The following is a 20,053-nucleotide window of genomic DNA, read 5'->3' on the forward strand; positions in this document are numbered from 1 at the left end:
TGAGGGAGAAAAGGTACCAATTGCATTCAAATCACACTTGTACACAGAAGCTGAAAAGAAGTTCAGCATTAAAGAAAACATTGTTCATACAGTTCAAACCGCAATAGCTAGAGAAAAAGATAAAGCTGACGGTAGACATATCACTGTCAGAACAGCAGAATCAGCCTTTGAGGCATTAACAACACCATGTAATTTACCAACAACAGCATTGAATCCTGAATGGATACAATGGGTGAATTCAATTACAACAGACAAAGTATACTACTATTTTGATCCAGAATTAAAGGAATTAAAACACCTAGAATATGAAAGAACATTCCCTCTGCCAATCGACATTCTGCCCTTACGACAATACGCTTGTGTAATCTATACAGACGGACATGCTCAACCTTCCGTTTGGGGAGAACAAGCATACAACCCCACATGTGAGATTACAAAAGAAGTGTGGCGCGGAGGTAAACTAAGACCTCTATTAAAAAAAACACACTCAGTAGAAACTAATTCAGAACAACAGACTGAAATAATAGCATTGAAAATGGCGCTAGATAATGCAGATCGCGAATTCCCGACACTTATAGTGTCCGATTCATATTACTGCGTCAAAACATATAACAACGATTTGCAGACATGGATTCAAAACGGTTACAAAGATGACACAGGTGCAACAATAAAGCAAAAACTGCTTTGGGAACAAATAGTTCTGTTACAAAAAGAACTACCAAAGACTCACGTGATACATACACTGAGTCATCAGCGTGATGGCGTTCACGTTGCAGGGAATTCATTGGCTGAGACAGCCACAGCGGTAGCAACTAAATCGGCTTCCGTAGCTAGAAAAAAGCGTACAGTAAAATACATTGACGGTGAAACAGTGCTGGCGGTGAAAACGTCATCAAAAGGCGACTGCTCAGCGCTACCGATCAACTATCCACTCAATTATACATACATAATCGATGCAAACTCCGTCCCTTTTGCTCGAATCCCTGGAGTGGGGGATAGAGTAATTCCAAACATGGACAGGAGAACATTGTTAATTGCAGACGCACATATGGGCGAGGGTCTCGGACACCTCAAACTAAAAGATTCTCTGGAAGAATTACAATCAGTGTACTGGTGGCCAGGCATGAGCCTGCAGCATCACATTTTTGTAAAAAAATGCCCGGACTGCAACAGAGATCGCAGTGGCGAAAGAAACGGTATACTACCGTGGCGTTTCACTCCAGAAAAGATCAACAGTAAAAAACAAAGCGTCCAATTAACATATACAGGCTAGTTTCCACTTATAATGTAGATCCCCAGCACTCGGCTGACGTCTGGACTGTTATACAAAGATTTGCGAGTCTAAATGGCATATACGCTAGGAACATGCTACGTTTGAGCGATGTTTTCACTTTAGCCCTCAAGCTTGTGTGGAAACATGGCCAAATGAGCATAGCACAGCGGGATTCTTCTCACTTCCTTCCTGAGGGATACGGGATGGTGTAAAGAAAAAACCAAGGCAGAAAGCTATCTATAACGGAAAGGATATTAGGTTCGGGAGCTGGGTGGGTCAAACATCTAATAAGTGTCCAACGTAGTCTAAATAACCTGCCAAGAAATTCTCTGGGGGGATTCAGTCCGTACGAATTATTATTTGGAACTAGGATGTTAGTCTTAGATCTCGACAGTCAGACTTCAGTGGTGAAGGAAAAAAGCTTTGATATCAAAGATCGTTTGGCTATTTTGCAGGACTTAAACAAAACAAGAAAAGACCTGAGCAACATAAAGTTGAAACAGCAGCCAACAACCACTGAAGAACCACCACCTGTCCCAGCAAGACCTGTCTGGATTCCAAAAGTCGGGGATCTAGTCAGAGAAAAAATCGCGGTAAAGAAGGAATTTGGGCCTTCTTACAGAAAAGCAGTTCCTGTCTTGTCTATCAACGGGACAAGATCAGTTGTACTACCGCCGCTTGCTGGTAAAAAGGAGAACCGAGTTGTATCCATCGACCTGGTAAAACCACAATCATGTGGCCGATAACAAATAGTAGGCCAAGTGGACTCCCGATAGGTAGCAGAACACCAAGGTTTGCTACCAATACAGAGGTCCTAACAAAGAGGCTAATCACATTCGAAACGCCTACAGAAGAACAACAAGGACTATGCAACAATGCAATGGAACTTAAACCTCTGAAAACCCAAATAAAAACATTTAGTAAAGACACACCAATCTACAATGAAGTAACAAACGAATATGCAAGAAACAGTAATCGTGAAGCAATTGGAACAATTGACAGAACTGCATCCGGCTACTTCATAAACTTCGATGATTCCTCTGAAGGCTTCAGTGAATCAAAAACACAGCCATCAACAAAAACCTTTAAAGATAAAGCTAAAGAACTTTTGAAACAACTGAAAGAAACATATCTGATTTCTCCATGGATTGAATTTTGGATGGGTTTTGGTGCATTTATCCTCAGACTTTGGCTCATCATGGTACTAACTTTGGGACGCTTCATTGAGGGAAAATATGCTAAAATGGACACAGCAAGTCAGAAAATCAACTTGATCCTCAAGCCACACACATCTTCACACGTCGAGAAAAGAGAACTTTCTTCAGTCAACTTCACAGCCAATCCTATACCGGGTGGGGTAGCATGGGACAACACTGACTACGAAATTTATGGTCTGGTTGAAATCCTGAAATATCCACACCAAATCAAGATCTCGTTGAGTGACTTTGTAAAACCGAGCTCGTTTGCTGATGATTGGGACTTTGAAAGTATAAATAATATGATGTCTGACTTAGTGATGTCTGCTAAATTTACCAAACATGATTATTTGCAGGGTTCCACTAATTATGATAGTATGTACTGTTATAACCATTATGGTAACCATTTTCTACATAAATCTGCACAACCTAGAAATGTTTTAAATTATAATCAATGGGAACATTGTGCAACCCCTCCAAAAGGAAGCTCAAGAACCATTTATGACAAATATTCATACTTTTCAGGGTTCAACACAAGTAATGCTGAAACATTTTATTTCAAATTGTCAAATAAGACAGGGACAAAGACCATGCTAACAAACACGAAATTGATATATTCAGACTCATTCTTTGAACAAATGAATACTTTTGGTTTTGATTATTGGGACAAAAATGTTGAATTAAAGAGTGTTTGGGGTACAAAAGAATGGCAAGTACAAGGTATAGAATCATTGTTTAGAGCCTGCATGATCCCAGAACAAATTATATTTTTGAATGACACTGTTCAACAAACTACCTGTCTTGGCCTAGCCAAAATCAAAGACTTAAATAAACCGTCTATTCCAAAGCCAACAATGAACAGCAATAGCTCTACAGATGAAGAGATAGACGTAAACTATGTATTAAACCAAAACATAACACATCCTGATTGGAAACAGTGGTTGATCTGGCCCACAGATACTAATAACTGTCAAGATAGATTCCTGAACAAAACACAGGGGTTCAAACTGACCAGGCCAGACTCTAGATATTCCCAAAGACAACACCCAGGGATAATAACCACCTACAGTGTGGGCAAATTATGCCTTCAATGGCTACAAACTTCCACACTGACAGAAATGAAGCAACACCTAACTTTACTTACTGATGGTGCTGACTTGCGTGATTTCATTATGGGACCACGCAAACAGCGTCAAAAGCGTTTCATAGCAGCCTCTGTATATGCAGCTTACAACGAGGCCTGGAAGGTGACTCAAATTGAAACAGCAGAAAGTATACGGGAAATTGACCGTATTACTTTGGAAAAATCACTTTCTGTAGTGGACAATGGGTTAATGACTCTGTCCTCCAGAATTTTTTCTTTGGACAGCATTGTGTCTTCAGCAATCGACATTTTATCGCAAGACTTACTGTTGTTACAACACGGTCAGTCTCAATTGCGTTCTATTGTACAGCTTGGCTGGACGTTACAAAATCTGCGTTCAGGCTATGTGCCTTGGCGTTTAATCAACACAACGTCACTATTCAATATCTTTAACCTTACTGATAAACAAATCAGTATGGCACAGAAGGGTGCTGATTATACAATCCTGAGCATTGAGAAACTCGAGAGATTACCAGTGACAATGTCAGAACGACCTGTCAGTGAATGGATAATACATGGGATAATTAATATTCCAATATCTACCTTCAGGTTTCAATACTGCCAAAAATATATACAGGCTGGCATGTACGAAAAATTGGGGAAAGGGTACATTAAAACAACATGGAACTTGCCCTATTCACATGCATGTGTCAGTAATAAAGGACAGAAAGTGTTTCTTAGTGGCAATAATTGTGCGATGTCACTAAGCGGTACACTTCTGTGTAATGGAATTAGTTTGCATGGAGCCTGTGAAGGGAACTCAAATAACCTTTCATGTCACCAGCTAGGCGCACCTGCAACAGAGATAGAACCATTCTTTCAAAGACTCTATAATGGGAGTTACATTCTAATTGTAGATCGCAGATGTTGTAGTCTTATGCCCGGGACTCCTTATCTCGTAACTACGACTGCGAAGGTCAAGTGCTGTGGACGCTCATTGTTCCCCAGCTCCTTTCCAGACAGGGAGGCAAGGGCATGGCCTAACTTGAAAATTACTTCTATACGAATAGATACTTTAAGCAGAATGAAAACAGTGCTTCTTCAGACGCCAACCAGACTCACGTCATCAAAAGAAACATATGATCTCCTAGTCGCAAGGACGACTGCAGAGATTCACTCTTTGTTATCAACTAATTCCCCCATACATTTCGCAGAAATCCTGAATGAAATCTTAAATATTTCTGATACCAGTGGAGTCTCAAAGGTATTTAAGACAGTATTTTCAATGGCATTAACACCATTCAAAGCCATACTGGGTATTTTTCCAGATTTCGTCCATTCGATTTTTGGCGGACTTCCCCTCATTTTGGGACTAATTGCAGGAATCCTATTCTTGGTCCTAATATTTCGTTATGGCAAACCGTGTCACAGACAAAACACCTGCGACAAGGGAAGAAACAATCCGAGCCATTGGATACCGGGACCGGATATCAAAAATCCTGGGACTATCCCGGCTTAGAGACCTGAACATGACTTGGTTTCTATAATTTCGACCAATGTGGCATCGATGTGTTTTACCTGTATTAAGGTGCTTGCTATGCGGAGAAGAATGCGTGTTGGACACCTGTCTGACGCTACAATCAGATGCGCCAATGGATGCAGAAACATTGTTGAGTCCAATAAAGGCTCATGCTTTGTGCTGCCCTCAACGGCTACCAATCCTGATGACGGCATTCGTGGAAGCTTCACCACTACGATTAAGGGGTAGTGAAGTTCAAGATGAAAGCAGCATCGATCAGGTACGACCTTCTGTCAGCAATCCTAATCAAAACGTCAATGGAGACAATCATGCACACGAATGCATGGTTACACCTTTTTCCGAGTTAGTGGAACTCTCCCAGGAAGCTGTTGACAGCTTTTTCGACAGTCTAAATGATATGATGTTCTCACCAGAGCAGAAATAGAGACTTTTGAGCAAGCTAGCACACGGCGTTCCCAACACCCTGAATTTGGCCTTCAACTTCAATGATAAAATTACATGAACAATTTTCCCTCCAGTTCACGGACAGCAATTTTTTCAGCAGCCCCAAAATATTTTTACGATTTTTTCGGGACACTTATCTTCTGCTTAAAGTAAGAACTATTCTTAGAGAACTAAAATTTCTATTTTTAGATACTTTATAGACATTAGCTGCCCGCTGGTATGTTCATAAATATTTTATTCTGTGATGGAATGGTCTCGAACCTTTTTTCTGTATTAAGAGCCATTTCATGTGTAAATTCTCATATACCAATTAGCAATAATGTATACAAATGCGTGATTACTTTAGCATTATTCTACAGCTTGAGTGCATATAATACATGTGACTTTTTTCGTATATTAGATAATTTCAAAATGCATTTATGTATTTTGGGGTGGTAAGGTATACACGATATTCTACAGTATGTTTTACTATGCCTAGATTCGTAAATATGTCCATAGTTAGCGTGGAGTGGGTGTGATGTATTCCTATAGGTTCTGTATCGATCCCCCTATTCCTGACCCTATTCTGGTTAACAAGTTAACTAGCAGCCATCCCATGATGCAGAAAACCCCCATGATGCAGAAACCGTTATCTGATTAAGCCACACTACGGCACAGGAACGTGTTATCTGATTAGGTCATAACGCTTGCTATCTAATTAGACAAGCGATATTCCTCCAGCCCCTGATAAGGCATACGGAGTTCTCAAAACAAATCAAACCTATGACAACCTGGGAAAAACCCTGCGGCCATTGTTTTGATTTCATCGAGAACTTCAGCAAAAGAATGTGCTAACGACCAGTTCGTATGACATCCTTATTGACGTATCTATGTCCATCCTTACGTCAATCTCGGCACCTTAAAGGTATAAATATTACCGATATTGCCTTAAGCAAACACACGCGGTGGTGACGAGATCGGAGCAGCCAGACTTGCCGAAGCCCAGAGCAGAGCAGACCCCGCTGGCGCAGTCCCGCCTTCCTGACGCGCTGAGAACGAGACGCTGCTTTCTCCTGCCGAGAAATCCAGCTCCGGCGCTTCCGGGTAGCCCTCGCAGGCAGCCTGGCATATCGAGACCAGAGACAAGAGATACCATCCCTCATTCATCCTAGATTCCAGGTACAGAACTGAATAACCCCTCGCAGAGAATTCTTGAGTCAGTCACTTGGCAAAACAAACTTAACTTAAACTGCTACTTTCTATTCCCGCCCACGTATTAGGCTTAGGTCAGGTACATTGGGGTAGGCGTAGTTAGAAACACCAGTTGAGTACGATTAGTCAAATGTATATGTGTATGTATCTATTTTATTCATTTTAAACCTTCATATGGCTTAGAAACCATATAAATGTTTTTACAGTATTATTTTATACTTCTGCTTTTAATGTATGCACTTTACTTAACCATAAGTATTGCAATAATATCGATCCATTTCTCTTGTATGAGAAAAGAGACTGATCAATAAATACCATCTTTTATTGAACACGCCCGTCTCTTCCTTTTCTCTACAATCTGGTGAAACTAAGAATGCACGTACTGACTGAGTAAAATAAGTCGTCTTTTGTTTTCACACGACTCTAGAGATACACTCTTGATTAGGGGAGAGCAAAGTTGTCATGTTCTATGGTTGTCAGAAACTAAATCCCTTCTTGTCTATCCAGGGAGGTTCAACTCCTCCTTGCCTATTCGAGAAAGTTTCTAGTGAACTCTGAGCTAGCTGGCAAACCCAAAACTTTAAGTCTAATATCGACAGTAGAAGACCTAGTTAACGTCTGGTCTAGGCCTATACTATTGAAGGTATTATTCCAATGCGCAGAGCCTATTGGGATAATAGGAACTACACTACAAATGGGTCAGCATCAAATGGAGTTTGGAGTGTTTCCGTTTTTGGTTGACTTAGACCCGGACTCCTTTCTCGAAAACCATGTCCCGAGCGCATCTGCACCTATCCGCATAGGTCTTCATTTTGCTTTTGTGAGCAGTGTCCATGACACAAATCTCATCAGTGTAAATCACTCAGCTTGTGGACCATTGTGGTAGCATTGTCCCAATGGTTCTCCCAAATAGCAAGGAGGCAGGGTTATCACCTGTTATAGAATTTGGAATTGACCAATAGGTATGAAGGCTGGACACAAGGCTGACTTGATATCAATACCTACTAAAGTTAGGACTTCTAACTTCTGTGAATATCGAAATGAGTAGGTGCCTTCTGTGAATACCAAAATGAGTAAGTGCCTTCTGTGAATACCAAAATGGTAGTAAGTTTAGAATTTTGTCTTAAGTTAGTTCTGTGAATCTGGCCCAGTATCTCTTCTTTCTGCCTTACAAGTAAGCTTGTTGCTGGCTTTCTGACTGTGCTTCTCTGTAGGGCCCTTCACCTTCTTTGAGGGCCTTTTAAGAGCTAGAGCGGGGCTTTGACTCCACATAAGCCAACGATAAACTGTTTTTTGGGGTGCATGTGGCATACATGAGCAGTTTCCTGGACCATGGCAAACTCTCAGGGAGAGCAGTCTTATTTCTTCGGGGCACGTATCTCCTACTCGTCACCCGTTGTTGCGTCCTCCCCAGCTCTGGAACACGTAAATGACCACACCACACATGGAGCACTGTAACAAACATCTTTAGTCTTCGGCATGCAACTGTTAACTTAACGCATTACGACGTAAACTGTATGTACATCAGCCAGACGCACCCAAGAACCTCCCAACCAATTGTGTAACTTTGCATGGAGTCTGCTGAGGAATATAAGGCTCCTTGCACATGACCATACGACACTACATCTACTGCTAGCAATTTACAGTCCTATGCAAAGAACCCTCTGTCTGAAAGGTTCCCGCCCATCAAACACTTACTCCAGATAGTCTTATTGCCTGCTAAATTAGGCTCTGACACTTAGCTATATAGGGCAATCAAACACTTGAAGACAGCTTTAACAAAGGCTTTTATTGGAGGTTTGACTGACAGGATGACAGATTTTCTTTTTCCTGGATCCCATATCCCAAGCGGTTTGTTCTCCTGACCACTGGGATGGAGGTTGTCATTTGACGCACGTGTATGTGCAATTTGTGGTGACATCCACATGTGATCTTGTCATTAAAGATGGCGTGTTTTGTGCAGTCATTTCATGTAGTTGTGAAGAAAATATAGGACCTTGTCTTCACCTGCTCTAGAGACAGCCTACTACAGACCTTATTGCTACAAGTAGGGTTTTATTAGCTTTTTGCTGAATTATCAACTCGCGACTGTGTAGAGACAGGCAAGAGATTCCACCTGGTTGATGCCAGCAAGGAGAGGACCATGCCTCTCAGCTGCTGTCTCTTACATCAGGAGCCCACAAGGGTCTATGGGGGACACAGTTGTCCATAAAGCAGAAATCCACATGTTACCCAGCCTTGTTTGATTAATTGTGCTAGTAATCGGTACAGGCCAAATCTAGCCCTGGGCCAAGTGAATGCCATGTTCTAGATAAGGTGCAGTGTTTAACTACCAATCTAGCATGCAAACTAAAGGGCGTTATTGCAGTAAAGTAGGCAACACCAAAGGCATTACCCACGGCGGTTGTGATAATAGAAAAAGGCAAAGTAGCATTTCTTCTCTTTCATTTGTTTGTTTACAAAAAAAATAATTAAAGAAGCAATGAAGTTAATTTGAATTTTCATAGATGGGCTTATTAGAGATTTAAAGTCCAAATCTAACTGTGCAGACACATTGCTGTTAATGTGTGTATTGTGTCTGCATCTCTCATACTGCAGTAGCTCCTCTTTGGCACCCACGGATGGTAGCAGGTGTTCTTGTTGTAAGGTGGTACCTCCAATGCTTTTGATGCAGGTAATTATGGATTGCCAAGTTCTCCTGGTGGGAGTCAACATGTGACATCTTCTCTGCAGATCCAGGATGTTAATTCAGCAAACTGTCTTTGCACTGTGTCCAAATTAAACAAAAAAAACTTTGGTCAGGTTTGCATGTTTAAATTGCCTCCACATGCTTACATTAATGTGCTTGGTGCCAGTGGCGTCCGCAGCCCTTGTGTTTACTCAGCAGCTACGTCCCCTTGGGCATGATGTTCTTTGCTGTTGTTGGTATGTTGTGGCCTTAGGCATCAGCAGGCCATCTATGTGACATAGCATGGCATTGCCTCCAGGCCCTAGGCCATTGCCTTTTCTGGCTAAGACCTATGTGTGATGTCAAAGCAACCTGACATGGTGCACTGTCCCCTCCACACCTCACCCCACCAGGTCACTGTCACCAGTGCATGCATGGTCACCACTGTGGCATCAGCCTGTGCCCATCTGCTACAGCCATAGTGCCACAATGACACACATGGAAATTATGGAGATTGCAGGAGGCAAGTCTTTTGTTAACCCAACATGCCACCAAGACACTGGAGGGAGTGACAGACCCCGCTGACGGCTGAACACAGGAACTCAGCAGCCCCTGTATACCCCTGGTACTGTTGAATGTTATGATCTCCGCCTTAGTGGTCATCACACTCCCTGTCCTGCTTGCTTGCTGTTGTGGCACAACCATGAAAACTCAGAATGCATTCTGGAACCTGGTATTAAAAAAATAATCATCTTCTTCTCCTTTCCTGGTAATGTCAATACCCTATTTGTCCAGAACAATTCTCTCAGTGGTATAATTTGTTGCTGTGTTGGTTTGTGATGGAATATTTCATGGTGTGCCTTTGCTGTAGTTGGTAACACACACACACACAAGCCCAAACAGGTCTACCACAAACACCAAGGTTACAGGCATTGGTGTGTTGGACTGTTGAAGTATTATTGTCTTGACGTGTGTTGCACATTGTCAGGGAGGCATCATGCACTGCAGGGGTGCTGGGAAAGGGAACATGGATGTGTGAAGACCCAGTTTTGTGACTCTGTATGGTAGTATGAAGATAATAGGTGTTAGCACCCCTCAGTCTTTGACACATTTTCAGTTTTTCACTTACACTCACATATATAAACACATATCATGCTTAGTACACTGTAACCTACTACACTCCATGCCTTAACCTGCCCAAGATGCACTTTCGACATGGGGACTATTTTGTCGCACACTCGTACACCATTCTCTGATACCATATAATGGTCCTATTAACCGGTTCATGTTATCCTGTGTGCCCCGGACCTCTTTACAATGGCCCTGACCGCTGTTCTTCTCTTCCTGTTTGCAGATGCATCACAGTCTCACTCTACGCAGGAAGGGTCATCCTCGCTGTGGACTTCATCGTCTTCTGCCTCCGACTCATGTGCATCTTCACTGTCAGCAAAGTCCTCGGGCCCAAGATCATCATGATGCAGAGGATGGTGAGAAGCCCTGGTCCTCGGTTGATCATCACTCTGCCACTACTATTGACACAAGCGCTGCAGCAAAAATGTGTTGTACTGCACTGTGCGAAAGACCAGTTAATGTATCGCGAATGCGCGTTTTGGGCAGGACCCATTGAAATCACACCTAACTGCAGCTTACTGAAGTCAAATGAAATACTACAAACTAAGGGGCGGATTCACAGAACTAATCTGAGATAAAATCCTAAACGTACTACTTTTGGTATTCTTTAGGAATCCTAACTTTACTACTACTAAATGCATTTTGTGAATACAGAAAATCGTAAAGTTAGGATTTTGTCTCAGTTTAGTTGTAGTAAAGTTAGGAGTCCTAACTTTACTACTACTACATGCCTTCTGTGAATACCAAAAGTAGTACGTTTGGGATTTTATCTCAGATTAGTTCTGTGAATCGGCCCCCAATAGTGTAACACTGTCAACTCAAAGAAGGTGCAAACACGTCACATTCTTTTTTCGACTCCCTAAAATGCAGCAGAAAGTGCCCTCTGTCCCTTAAAAGTCACAAGGAAGGCAGCAATATTTAGACATAGACAATCTCTACAGGAGTTAGCCACCAAGGACCACACAAGATTGGAATGAAGGGAGAAAATCTACAATGTGAGGATTAGACTGCTTGGTGAAAACCAGTGGAGGAAAACTATAGAGGTAGAGGATAAGCAGGCACCTGGTCCTGAGCTTCTTTGAACAAATGTCACCCTCCTTTGAGTTTAGCACTGGTAGATTGCATGCTGTACCCCTTATGTAACATTACCTGCAGTACTGTAAGCAGTTAGGTAGACAAGTTGCTGGTATTGAATAAGAATCACTCACAATAAAATTAAAACTATAAAAAATAACCACATAAAATTGGCTGCCTTTAAATACAGAACCATAGAGGATTAGGCACAGGCAACATTAACGCACAAGTTACATAACACCCTTTGGGTAGGTGCCTTTCTTTTCTAACTCTTTCAGTTTGTGCTACAACTAACTCAAAAATTAACAATACCGCCAACTAGTTTATTAAAGTATCCACTAAAGCAATAAGTAGTATAATCTTGGACAGTGGTTCTAAAAACTTAAACCTGGTCTTATACATACTACGGGGCATATTTACAAGGAGCGAGCGACACTGCAGGATTCATATGCATAATCAGTGCTCCAGGCTACTCCATATTTACAAACTGACGCATTGGGCCCAAAGCGTCACTTTGTAAAGGCCTGCACCACATTATACCTGCATTCCCACTTTAAAAGCCATGTGGAAATAGCACATAGGATTTTACAACTTTTCACTGCATCACTCTATAACTTGACCTGGTCAAAATCCCTACACCTTCTCAAGCCAACCGTAAGGATTGACTTAGATCTTGTAACATCGGGCCCGATTCACAGAACTGACTTAAGACAAAATCCTAAACTTACTACCATTTTGGTATTCACAGAAGGTACTTACTCATTTTGGCATTCACAGAAGGCACTTACTCATCGATGAGTAAATGCCTAATGTGAATACCAAAATGAGTAAGTGCTTTCTGTGAATACCAAAATGAGTAAATGGTAGTAAGTTTAGGATTTTGTCTTGAGTTAGTTCTTTGAATCGGGCCCATAGGACTCACCTCTGTGTTCTGACGCATTACTGGAGTTGCATCAGTCTTACGACTAACTCCAGCAATGCATCACTTTAGTGCCAACATATGTGTTAGAATTTCTGACGTATCTATGAATCTTTGCGTCATAGAGCCCGGTATTGTAAATACAGCGCATCCATGGCATCGTTAGGGCATTTGCGGCAGGCGCTAGCAATCTGATGCTGAGGCGTTAGTTCTTGTAAATATACCCCTTTGGGACAGATTTACTAACATTTGTGGGGAGTTTTTTCCCTGGAATGGAATGGAATGGAATGGAATGAGTATTTATAAAGCGCGGTAGTTACCCGGAGGCGTCCTAGCGCTGTGAACAGACACGTGGAGGGTGCAGTGAGCGAGTGCTAGATTTTGAAAAGCTCGGTTTTTAGGCTTTTCCTGAAGGACAAAAGATTGGGTTCCCTGCATAGTTGTAACGGCAGGGCATTCCACAGTTTTGCCACATTATATCCAAAGGAGCGTCCGCCACACCTTGCCCTCTTGATACGGGGCACTGTGAGTAGGTGTGAAAGGGTGGATCTGAGTTGTCTGTTGGGTAAGTAGGGAGTGACTAATGAGTGATTGATGGGGGCACCGGTTTTCTAAAAGGCTCTGTGCACAATGCAGAGGGACTTAAATGCAACTCGGTCTCTGACAGGGAGCCAATGTAGGTTCCTGAGTTCTTCCTTGACTGGAGTGTGACGGGGTATTAGAAGAAGAGTGCGGGCGGCGCAATTTTGGACCACCTGTAGTTTGTTAAGGGTGGATTGTGGGGCTCCCAAATATAGGGCGTTGCTAAAATCCAAACGAGATAGGATTAGGCCCTGAATCATGATTTTCCTGGCATTAAATGGAAGTAGAGGGGAGATTTTTCGAATCAGCCTGAGTAGGCCGAAGCAGGTGGCAGAGAGTTTTGCCGCTTGTTGCTTAAAGTTAAGGGAACTGTCTAGCCAGACGCCCAAGCTTTTGATGGATTCTTTAGGGGCCATGGGTGGACCGAGACATGGGGGCCAAAGATGTTCGATGTTTGTGTGGGGGGTGTAGCCCACCAACATTAGCTCCGTTTTTTCTCCGTTCAATTTGAGACAGGACGCGGTCATCCAGGAGGCAACTGCTTCCAGGCCATCCCTAAGGTTGCAAGAAGAGGAGTTGGCCTGGCCTAGAGCCACCACTAGCTGAGTGTCGTCGGCATAGGTAATAATTGATAGCCCAAAAGGTCGGACCACTTCAGCTAGGGGGCTCATGTACACGTTAAAAAGTGTGGGGCTTAGGGATGAGCCCTGTGGCACCCCACAGTTTAACGGTTTCTTGATGGAAGAGGCTTCACCCTCAAACACTTGGAAATATCGTTCCTTTAAAAAGGAAGTAAACCAAGAGAGTGAGGTTGATGAAACGCCTATATTGTTGAGTCGTTGTAGCAGTATGCTGTGATTGACCGTGTCGAAGGCGACACTTAGGTTAAGTAGGATAATAGCTGCGGTGCCTCCTTGGTCGGTGATCTTCCGGGCCTCTTCTAACACGTTGACAAGAGCGGTTTCTGTTCCCTGATCCACTTTCCAGTGCAAAACTTGTTTACGCAGTCGGTACATAGTAGTTTATTCTCATAACAATACAAATTGATAAGATATTAGCATTATTATTAACAAAGCCAAACTATTTTAAAAATTAACACATTATTAAAAACGTCAATATTTACGATGCCAATAACTCAAAATTTTGCAAAGGCGAGACCGAGTGCATTGCAAATGCTTATTTAGACTCTGCGAATGCGATGATGCTGATGATGCCGCGTAGGGGCGAATCCTGACAATGCCCCTCTCATCCTGAGGCACATGTAGAGTTGTCCTTCAGCCCCTTGGACAACTCTAAGCAATGTCTGGAGCCGCCTTTCCTGTCAATCCTGAAAAGGTTTGCTGGGAGCCTCCGTCAAGCAAGAGAGCCGTCAGTCAAACTTTAACAAGCTTTACTTTTTCCAAAGAGAAACCCCCACAGCTGGAGCTAGTTTTATGAAGAAAGTAAAACTAATGCCCCCTGCGCAATGGGAGTTTTCTCCCATAGTGGGGGGTCCGAAATTGTTTTTACTGTCCCCCGTCAAAGTTTAACCTGGTGGCGACACACCCAAAAAAGCCATCCAACCTGTGACTTTAGTCAGTAGCGGCCGGCACGACTCATGGGTGGTGTGGGTGGTCAGGGCGGAGGCGGAGGGTCCGAGGTGTGGGGGGAATATGCGGGGGTGTCACGGGGGAGGAAGGCGGATCGTGGAGGTGTCGCGGGGGAAGAAAAAACATTAAAATTGAACTTACCTTTCCACCTGTCACGTGTCTTCTTGGCTCCTGCTCTCCTGCCTCCGGCAGGAACAGGGAGCAAGCAGCCAAGCAGCCAGGATCCCTCCCCTTAGCCAATCACAACGCTACCGTGCAGCATTGTGATTGGTTGGGATGGCCCCAAGCCAGGGGATAGTGGGGTGGGCATGTTTTCCATGCAGGCTGCATTGCGCAGAGTGCGGATGACTGGTTTGGCCAGCCCGAGAGAGCCGACCAAACAGTCTTTGTGCACTCAGGAGTGGGAAAACCACTCCTCCACAGCAAACATAAAATGGTAATAACTAAAAGTTATTACCATTTTTTGTTTTGGCTACTCTCACTGCGAGAAGGCAGTGCAGCGACGCTCCTCCGACCAAGTGGAGGACCGGTGGGAAGTGCTAGGGCTCACCTCCGACATCTCATGCCCCATCGAGCTGTCAGGGTATGCTGGTGATGGAACTGGAGTAGGCTCTGTCAGCAGCACTCTCCAAATGAGCTGGGGACCAAGAGTCAGGAAGAGTGAGTTCTCCGCCGCTGATGTAAACACCAGCAAACTCGCCCGCAGGTGAGGTTAACACAGGCTTGCGTGAAGAGTAGGATATTTTGGCTAAAGCATTTACAGGACCTCATTTCTCATTCTCATTCCAGATAAAGGACATCTTCTTCTTCCTGTTCCTGTTGTCTGTGTGGGTGGTGTCATTTGGAGTCTCCAAGCAGGCCATCATGATACAGAATGAGGAGCGGTTGGACTGGATCTTCCGCAGTGTGATATATCAGCCTTACCTCACGCTCTTTGGGCAGCTACCTACGGATGTGGACAGTAAGGAGCCATGTTGTTTTATTGTCCCGTGCCATATTGTTTCAAGGTCACGTTCTGCCATTCCTGCACACCCCTGGGCCACCAGCAATGCTGTTTTTGTCCCCTTGAGATGATCACTGCTCATGTAAAATGATGATACCCCTGGACCTAGCTGAGCAGAGTCATCATCACCTTCCACGCGGAGGAACTTGTGATTAGTCAGGAGTACTTTGGGCTGATGTTTTCAGCTTCTCAGGGTGGCACATCTGTGTGAAATTAGAAGGAATTGTGGGAATGTAGGAGTAATAACCAAGCAACTGTTCATGTGAAGGGTGGCATTGTGCAGAGGAAGACACCCCCCATTGGCAGCTCAACCGCTATTGTTTACATATATTCACACAATTAATGTAGACCTGTACGTAGGATGGGAACTCTAATGCTTATCAGAACATTGGAATGTTGGGAGCTCCATTGCAGACAATGGAGTGCTCCCTGCTTCTAGGGACCGGTTAAGGCCCGCAGAGCAACATTCCAATGTTTTACAAAGGTCTCTCGGAGCTCGTGGGGATTTAAATCCCCTCGAGCTTCGAGAAGCCTTTGTTTTATTTGTCAGAACATTCTGCCCTCTAGTGGCACAATGTTCTAATAGCCTTATAGCCCGCAGTAGCAGGGCTATAATGGCAATTAAAGTCCCGTCCCTTGTTAAAGTCCCTTGCATTCGGCTCGGAACTTTAATGCGGGAGCGGGCCTTTAATAGCCAGTTATAGCCCTCTACGGCGGGCTATAAGGCTATATTGTGTCTGAAGGAATTTTTATGGATGCGCCCTGGGACGGGACAACTTCTTCAAGTTACATGTAGTGAGTGGTGTGAGTGGAACCAGTGCTCCTTTGTGCAGTGTTCAAATAGATGTCATTTCACTTATGTGACACCTCGATCGGTGCCAGTGAGAAAGGATCAATGAAGCAAAGGCTATCCTAACATGATTCTTAGAACAGTCTATGTGGCAACCCTGCAGTCACTCTAAGAAACATACATTTAAATTGTATTAGGTACAATCTCATGATACCACCAGTTTATATTTTATCAGTGAGAAAACCACAATATCCTTATGAGCTTTGTTGTGCAACATTATTAGGAAATATTATTTTAACGAACTGAAATAGGCATATTGAATTATCCCCAGGCATCAGACTGGATCCAGATATTTTTCGTGAACAATACCCCTGCGCGCTGGTAGGTTTCATCGCCCTTGCTGGAAGTGACGTGCATGCTGTCTTTATAGGCGTCACCCCAGTGCGCTGATGTCAGTTCTTTTCTTTCCATGCCAGTCAGCTCAGGAGAGAGCTACGCGCATCACTTTTTGACTGCCTTTTTCCTTTTTTTGTTGAAGTTTTGTGAGACTTGTCTTCTAGTGTGGCATCGATGTCCACTAGACTAGAAAGGCTGGCTTCAAGCCCTGCTGTGCCTGTCACTGACAAATGTTGGTGACGGGCCCGCACCTCATCTGCCTCCGGTGTCATATCTGGTAGAGACTGTATCTAGCAGCAGATTCCTTACCAACCCACCCATCCTTGCCGCTCTGCGAACAAGTTCCCCTTTCAGGGCCCTAGTTTTACACACCAGTGGTCAGTGTTCTTTGTGGCTCCGCGCTCCTGGCATGGAAAAGTGCACTAAGAAACTGATGTTTGCTTGCTGGGGTGGCACATGACACTTCCAGTGCGGACGCCACCAACAATGCCATGGGGAGCAGAACAGCACCACCTACCCACATACAGGGGTACTGCTCACAAGAAAATTCAAGACCCAGTCTAATGTCTTGCGATAATTCTAAGGTAAGGAATCTGCACCTAGATAGAATCTCTAGCAGATAAGGCATTATTATTATTATTATTGTTGGTAAATATTCATAGAGCTCCTGGCTACCCTTAGGCATCGCCGCGCTATCAGCGACAATCAGGGCAGGAGAGAAAGATCTTAACTATGGCATGCTCTGAAGAGCCATGTCTTTAACTGTCTCCCAAAGGAAAGATGGTGCATGGTTGACCGCAACTGGTTGGGGAGAGTATTCCATAACTTGGCCGCGTTGAGAGAGAACATGCAACCGCCTGAGCTTGCTCTCTTTGTTATTGGTATCAATGCCAGAAATTGATTAGTTGACCGAAGATATCTTGTGGGGTAGTAAAAGGCTAGAAGGGAGTGATTTTTTGTGGGACCTGTCCCTCCTAGCGGTTTTATGGGCTATGCATAAGGCTTTGAACTTGATCTGTTCACTTATTGGCAGCCAGTGGAGTTTTTTTTAAGACCGGCATGGCTGATTGCCGGCAGGGGGTGTAATAAAGCAGCCTAACCACACAGTTTTGAACCACTTGTAATTTCCTTATGGTGGCCTTTGTGGTACCTGAGTAAAGAGAGTTTCCATATTCTAATCGTGATAGGACCAGTGCCTGCACTATCACTCTTCGAGACAGAACCGGCAGCAGTGGAAGAACTTTCCTTAGTATTCCAATGATGCCAAAGCATGATGCGGCCAACTTAATTGCTTGATTATTAAAGTTAAGGGATTTCTCTAACCAGACTCTCAAACTTTTAATCTCGTCTTTTCGGGTAGACGGTGACACCAAACGTTTAGGCCAACTTAAATCATTACCTCAGTCTTGTCTCCGTTAAGCCTGAGACAAGACCGGTTCATCCACATAGCCTACGCCTCCATGCAGGATTCAAGATTGATTGGCGTGTTCCGTGGATGGTTTGGCGCTACCACCAGTTGTGTATCGTCCGTGTATGTAATGATTTGAATTCCATAGGTTAGCACTAACTCAGCCAGGGGTCTGAGATAAACATTAAAAAGGGCGGGGCTCAATGAGAGGCAGACATTTAGCGGTAGAATGTCCCTCAAACACCTGGAATACTCTGTCCTTCAAGAAGGACTTATTCCATGACAGCCTTGCCCGAGACTCCTTCTGAGCCTGTCAAATAAGATGTTATAATTGACCGTATCGAATGCAGAACTCAGGTCAAGTAGGATAACTGCCACCGTCCCTCTTTAATCGAGGATTTTCCTTGATTCTTATACTGCAGCTAACACGGCTGTCTCCGTCCCATGATTAGGGCGGAAGCCTGTCTGGGTGTCATGCAGCAGCGAATGTTTCTTGAGATGTTCTGAGAGGATTTTATTCACGTATTTTACTTGTCCCAGGGAGCAGGGAGACCTGGCGATAATTGCTCCATACCTCTGGATCAAAATTGGGCTTTTTCAAAAGCGCTCTTATCATAGCGTGCTTTCATTTTGAGGGTACCTGTCCATTGGACAGCGAGGATTTTAAAACCTCCAACAAAACCGGAAGGATAATTCCTTCTACTCTATGGAGTTTGTTGAGGGGGTCTAGGTCCAGAGGGGAACCTGATTTGTTAAAAAGCGGTGTTAGGGTGGTCAGGTCCAGGCTAGGGAAATCTTCCAACCAGGAGGTAGTGTCCTGCCGGAATTAAAAAATTCTAGGAGTTAATCACATCTTGTCTGTGTGGAGTCTGAGGTAAGTAACTTACACATATGTGTATTGGATTTCGTTATTGTGTTATTGATAACCAGTTCGGATCAATGAAATAAATGGGCCATGTTACTTACCATTAATTTGGACTCTGCCTACCCTAAAAGTCTCCCCTTCCTCCATCGGGCAGTCCACAGGGAATGCAAATGTAGTGTGTTAAGTGAAAACTGGCACAGTGGTGATCGATGTTTACACCGAGGTTACCCTAGCTTCCATGGTTGAGCGGGAGTTGAATGCATAGCTGACATGCTTTGTAACATTTCAAAGTACAGGAAGTGGTCCTCCTTAAACAGAAGCAGAGCCTACCTAATATGTGACAGTGTGTAGTAAATGTGGACAATAAGGGCAGCTACAATCCTGTGGCGATGGTGCCACAGGAGTGCGGTGCGGTCAATGGTCATAGGAAAGAAGCAGTCAGCCCTGATGTACCTGTAGATTGTCCGCTAGGCAATGATTTGGAGCACTGTGCCAGGAAGGAAGTGTTCTGAAATCACATGTTGAGATTTTGGGTTTGCCTTAGTGGGTGCTTCTGACCACAGGGGTTACACTTGTGAGTCAGGGGAGTCATAGGGACCGAATTTTAGGACCAGGTGCCTGCACAAAAGGATATGGTCATGGCAACCAATCCCAGAAATTCTCATGGTCCAAGAAGAGTTTAACGCTGAGGGGGATGAGCTTGGCTTACAGGGAAAGAGGTGTCTGTGCTGGGAGGCCTGCCAGAGCTAGAGGGGTGGCAAGCTGCATAAGAACCATCTCTGTCTGACTTCTAAAAAGTAGAAGCATTCTGAAATGTCTTTGGCAACAAGTAGAGGTACAGAAGAAAGGGGACGCCTTTGGAAATTGCCTAATCTACTTGCTGGGTAGAGTCCTCCATGG

The 20,053-nt window shown here is 43.9% G+C and overlaps 1 protein-coding gene across 1 annotated transcript in view; it reads left to right on the plus strand.

Moving 5' to 3' along the window:
- LOC144773615 (transient receptor potential cation channel subfamily M member 2-like) overlaps positions 1–20,053 on the plus strand; it is a 531,293-nt gene that overhangs the window by 322,258 nt on the left and 188,982 nt on the right. Inside the window, exons 20-21 of the mRNA XM_078658758.1 lie at positions 10,751–10,883; positions 15,481–15,652. Coding sequence (XP_078514884.1) covers positions 10,751–10,883; positions 15,481–15,652 — 305 coding nt within the window. The remainder of the gene's footprint in view (positions 1–10,750; positions 10,884–15,480; positions 15,653–20,053) is intronic.

This window comes from Lissotriton helveticus, chromosome 8 (assembly GCF_964261635.1).
Source record: "Lissotriton helveticus chromosome 8, aLisHel1.1, whole genome shotgun sequence".
NCBI classification, from domain to species: domain Eukaryota; kingdom Metazoa; phylum Chordata; class Amphibia; order Caudata; family Salamandridae; genus Lissotriton; species Lissotriton helveticus.